Source organism: Argiope bruennichi, chromosome X2 (genome assembly GCF_947563725.1).
Source record: "Argiope bruennichi chromosome X2, qqArgBrue1.1, whole genome shotgun sequence".
Taxonomy (NCBI): domain Eukaryota; kingdom Metazoa; phylum Arthropoda; class Arachnida; order Araneae; family Araneidae; genus Argiope; species Argiope bruennichi.
Genome location: NC_079163.1, coordinates 40,379,305 through 40,385,304, shown reverse-complemented (window position 1 = coordinate 40,385,304; position 6,000 = coordinate 40,379,305). Strand labels below are relative to the sequence as shown.

The window sequence follows — 6,000 nt, the reverse complement described above, 5'->3', positions numbered from 1 at the left end:
AAAGTTTTTTTAAAAAAAAGAGAGAGAATTAAGAAGAAAATCAACACAATATTTTTATATTATAAATAGCAAAAAGTTGGGAAGCTGATTAAGATATTAAAAAATGATCTCCAATGCTTAAAACTTTCTAGTTTATTCTTACTTTTATTAAAAATTAAGTATTCATACAATCTCAGATTCTGTACATCCGAGACATACTTAAAAATCAACAAAGCACAGAATCTGAAAAGACAATTCTAAAAATCATATGGATCAAGTCTGCAGGAAAAAAAATCGTATCTTTTTATAGCATCAATATACATGCAATTTAACTGAGTACAATTCATTTCAATTTTCAATTCTTCAACTAAATAATAAAAGTCGCTCACACCAATTTTACTGAGAGAAACAGCACTCTTCAGAAGCCTTCTTAAACTCCACTTGTTAAGTTTGCTTCTAGAGATTCCAATAGTCTTAAGTTCAGACAGAGAATTCTTTGTTAAAACATACTTCAAAAGCTCATCGTCTACAGTCAACGCCGTGCCAAGAAACAATTCTTCTAAATGCAAGCAGTTTGAAAGAAGAAATCGAAAAGATACCTGATCAGCAGTCGAAACATACAAACGTTTTAAATTTCGAAGATTGGAACTAATTGCTGAAGGTTCAGAAACAGTAATTGTTCCAATAATTTGAAGGGATAGTAAGTTGGGGCAATACTCGCAAATATCATTTATTGGTATATTCTTTACTTTCTGAATTGACAAGTGTTTGATTTGTGGTCCGATTTGGCTGAAAAGGGAAATTAATGGATCCCGAAGTTTGCTACAGTAATAATGTTTAAAGTTTATAACTAGGAAAGTCAACATTGGTAATTGAGATAAGTATTGTAAGCAGTTTTCGTCGTGTACATCAATTATTAATTCTTCAACAAGTGGACAAGAGGAAACAGCAGTTTTAATGATTGCTGAGAATTCGGATCGGTAATTAAAAAGCTTTAGAACGGTTCTTTCACGAAAACGTCTCATATAGGCTACTCCCCAGAAGCATCTGCGCAGTTGGAAGCGCAAAGGTTCTTTTCTTTTTTTCTGAATGCCCGCTATGGCTAGCGATGAATCCACCATTCCTACAGAAACTAATTCCGGACAATTTAACAAAACTGTTTCAATAATTCTGCATACTGAAAAGCAATCGCCTGTACGACCGAGGGAAAAGACTTTCAGATTTTTCAATGATTTAGAGAAATCCATATTTTTGTGAAGAAAGTAATTTGAAATTTGTTCGATTGGAAGATCAAATTTCAAAGTCAGCAGTTTCTCACAATGGTTGAAAATGTCGAGGCCAAAAAATACTGCCGAATGAAAATGCCGTAATTTAGGAGTATTACGAAGAACAGCTTTCACCAATGGAAAATGCTCCCGCTTGAGAAAGGAATGTAGAACAAGGTGCTTTAAATTAGTGCAGTTATTTTCAGACAGTAATGTCATAAATAAATCCCGATCGTTCGCCAAATCAAAGAAAGAAAGGTCGAGGCGTTCAACTTTTCCACTGGTGAGAAGCAACTTGATATCATCGATGTTGGTGTAGTAATGACTCAACCCGGTGATCAATAAATCCCCGACGACACAAGATGGAAGGAACTTGAATGGATTCGGATCACTGTCATTCCAAACTCCTTCCTTTAATAAAGTAAAAGTCCTGTGGAGGGTAATTCTGTACAAGGTTGTTTCTGACATTGCAAACCTAAAATTTATAAATAAAGAGAAATAAATATACAATATATAGTTAAATTCACAGATCATATGATAGTTTTTAAACCAATTCCTATGAAAAATCATCTATATTTTGTTAAAAATTTTCTTCTGAAAAATTAATAAACTAGAATTTGAAATTTGATTTAATTAACTTTGAAAAATTAGATCTGCATTAGCGTGCTTTTCAGGAATGTATTTCAACATTCAAGAAATGCAAATTTTTCGAGAAGGCATTTTACCATTTCAATGAATAAGTTTTTAAATTAAATTGTTTTAAACTTAAATTGTTTTGTATTGCATTGGCTTGGTTTACCCTATTTAAAGTCTTAATGATTAACAATAATTGAGGAAATAATAATAGCAAAAAGAAAAATGTTAAATTAATAAATTGAGTGCTACTATTCATTTTATGCAATATGACAACTCTTATTTTTTAAACATAATTAAAATTAAAATTCTTCATCTTCTAACAAAGTCGAAACATTTCATTTTTCCCCATCAAAACTACCGTCAAAAATAGCACATTCGTTCTTAAGCTTGATTTATCTAGCTTAGAACTAAGAAACTGCACATGTAATTATTGTAACCTTTTAAGCAGTGTCAAAACTGGTCAACTGAATGCATCCAGAAACACTTTTTGATTGGGAGGGGGAGGGTAATCAATGATATCAGCTTAATAAAAATAGCGAAACTCAGGTTAATGAAGTTTTGCCATGAATGCTTTTAAAGGATTAAGTAACCCTAAACCGGCTACTCCGACCCGCCCGAAGGCACATGGAAAAATCTGAATGACCGGACTGCCGCAACAGCAACACTGGCGGGAACTGTGGTTGAATCATAAGGGCCATCACCGGCCACGGTACAATTCTTCCTTGGGAAAGTACGTCCTGTCATCGATGAGAGAAGCCGACCCCTACCTTTTTCTGTACCCAACAGAGTGATGAAAACCAATTACTTCTCATCCTCAGTTACGAGGTAGCCCCAGGGGGATTAAAGAGTTAAGTAAAAGACATTGGAATACGATTTAGTGTAACATAAAGCAGATCTTTTCGAATATAATTAGAAGTATTAGTTCTCTAACACACTCTAAGCAATTTGATTTTATCTTCAGCGACAACTAAAGGTTTGAAAGATTCCGTGCGCAAAAAACGTTTACCTCCTTTAATAATTAGAGTAAGGAATTAGTAACATTTACAGAAAAATAATAGTACTTAATAAATATAAATATTGAATCTTGCCAGCAGTTGCAAGTTTCGTAAGTTTGATCGATTTAACAACATTTGATTGTATAAAATAGTCACCGTTAACACTAGTGCGATATTTTTAATAATCATTTAATCATTGTCATAATGAGCTACTGGTGATTCGAAGTGAGCAGTGGACTGTACTTTTGCTTAAACTTCCTTATTTACACTATATACACTCCTTTTGCGGTGAGTAGTTCATATAATACATGGCTGATTGCGGTATTGCATTGCGGTGGGCTTTTTTAAGCCTTACAAACTGAAGTTGTTTACAGCTTCAGCGGGGGCTGGGGAGTCAATGCGGGTCAACGTTCTAATGAACCCCTGAAAGACTCGATCGGAAGGGCGGGTAAAGGGGTTGCCTTAATTTTAAGATTGCCAAGTTTGGCGTTAAGCGACATTCGCGTGAACATACCACCCGACCGTGCAATGTCTCCCAAAGTTGCACACAGTACAGATATAAATACGATAAATATTAAATTGAAAGTTAAATTAACAAATGCAAAATTCAATATGAAAGAATATATACATAAAGTTCAAACACACATTAAAGTACAATGAAGACACTAAATACTACAGAATAACTAAATTCAAACTACTGGATATATAAGTATGCAAAATACAATACAATAAACACAATATAAATGAACATCTAGGTTTCAATTGGTAATATGGCTAATTTCGTAATTGGACGTTTATAACTTTGGCTGTTTTAACAAGGCACACTCAAATAATATTATCTTTACCATAAAAAACCTTAACAACACGTCCTAACAACCAAGAATTAAGAGGGACATTGTCGTCTTTGACTACTACCATGGTACCGACACTAATATTGGCCTTTTGAAAATACCATTTTGACTTTTGCTGTAAATGATTAAGATAATCTCTATGCCATCTAAACCAAATATATTGAGTTATTTTAGTTACCCTTTGCCAACGTTTCAAGGCATTATCAGAAAAATCTGTTAAACTTGGTTCAACAATTGCGGAAATAGGTCTACCAACTAAAAAATGTGCGGGGGTAAAAGCTTGCAAGTCATTTGGATCTGAGGAAAGCGGTGTTAATGGTCGAGAATTTAAAATTCCTTCTATTTGATTTGCTACAGTTAGGAATTCTTCATAAGTCAATTTTAGGTTGTCTACAGCTCTTAAAAAATGAAATTTAAAGGACTTAACTCCTCCCTCCCAAATTCCACCGAAGTGAGCCGATAAGGGGGAATGAAATTCCAATTAATTTTTTCTGAGCTTAGATAATCTGCTAACACATTATCTGGGTTACTAACTATCTTGTATAATCTTTTCAACTCATTATGGGCACCTATAAAATTACGACCATTGTCTGTAAAAATAGTAGAAATTTTGCCTCTTCGTGACATAAATCTTTTTAGGGCCGCTATGAAAGAATCTGATGTTAAATCTGAAACAATTTCAAAATGTACTGCTCTCGTTACAAAACATACAAAAATTGAGACATAAATTTTTTGAAGAGGTCCTTTTCTTTGAAACTTATTTTTAATAAAAAACGGACCACAGAAATCCGCTTCAGTAATATTGAATGGTAACGAAGGATTACAACGTTCTGCGGGTAAATCACCCATTTTTTTGAATAGACAGGTGAGGATTATATCGGGAACAAGTAATACAGCTATGAACAATACTGCGAGCTATATCTCTGCCCCCAATGGGCCAATACATCTGTCTAGTTAAATGAAGTAAAGTTTGGGCTCCAATATGACAATTTTTAAGGTGAATACTTTGCATAATTAATTTAGTAAGGATATGAGTTTTATGTAAAATAATAGGAAATTTTACCTGAAATGGTATGTCGGCATTTCTAAGTCTGCCTCCGACTCTAATTACATTAGAGCCTTCTTCTAAAAAAGGGGATAAACTTTTTAATTTGCTAGAAGGGTTTACCTGTTTACCATTTGCTAAGTTCTTGAAGTCATCAGCAAGAACATTTTGTTGTACAAGGGAAATTAATTTAAATTCTGCTTCCTCGATTTCCTTTGAGGAGAATGAACCCTTCATCTTCTTGTTTCTGCAGTTTCCTAGAAATCTGAGGAGAAAACTGAAAACACGTATTAATTTGTCATACCTATTACTAATTTTGAAAAAGTAAGTAAGAAAAGTGTTTTCAGGATTAGAAGTTGGAAAACTATTTAAAAGTTCCTGTGAGTTTGAAGTCCATTTATGAAGGGATATTGCTGCTCTTGCGAACATTTTTATCAGCTGTTGTAGAATTTGAGCAGTTTGGATATCCGGGGCGCCTGTAATCCCATCATCCATGTAAAGGTCGCGTAAAACCATTTCAGATGCTAACGGAAAGTCCGACGCTTCATCTAAAGCTAATTGTTTAATGGTGCGTATGGCAAGATAAGGTGCACATGAAATGCCATATGTCACAGTTTTTAATCTAAATGTTACTTCTTGATGGGAGTTTTCATCAAACCATAAAATTCGTAAATAGTCTCTTTGATCTGGCAAAACTAAAATCTGACGAAGCATCTTTTGAATGTCAAATGTAAAGGCAAACTTGTGTGTCCTGAACCTTAATATTAATTCAAAAATGTCCTCAACAACATCACCTTTACGCAATAAATCATTTAATGAAACTGCATTAGAGCTAGGGGAGCTAGCATTGAAGACTACTCTTAGGGCTTGTAGATCCTTCCCGGTAGACTCCATGATGAGGTAAAAAATAATTGATTTCTGGTAATTCATCTTCCATTACTCTTTCCATGTGACCAAGAGCTTCATATTCATCAATGAATTCAGAATAGAGCTTTTTCATTTGCGGGTTTTTGTTTAACCTTTTAATTAAACTGTCTAGGCGATTTCGAGCTATTTGTTTTGATTCACCTAACACAGGGGCATTCTCCTTTATTGGCATTTCCACAATATATCTACCTTCCTCATTGTGTTTGCATGTTTGCTTGAAATGTTTCTCACAATAAATGGAATTTTCACTTAAAGAAAATTGATTTTCATGTAATGTTTCGACTTGCCAAAATCATTCCATT

The 6,000-nt window shown here is 33.9% G+C and overlaps 1 protein-coding gene across 2 annotated transcripts in view; it reads right to left on the bottom strand.

Moving 5' to 3' along the window:
- Positions 1-223: 223 nt before the first annotated feature.
- LOC129961117 (uncharacterized) overlaps positions 224-6,000 on the bottom strand; it is a 37,028-nt gene continuing 31,251 nt past the window's right edge. For both annotated transcript variants that reach the window (XM_056074958.1, XM_056074957.1), the window contains exon 2: positions 224-1,719. In XM_056074958.1, coding sequence (XP_055930933.1) covers positions 237-1,712 — 1,476 coding nt within the window. In that variant the 5' untranslated portion in view covers positions 1,713-1,719 and the 3' untranslated portion in view covers positions 224-236. The remainder of the gene's footprint in view (positions 1,720-6,000) is intronic.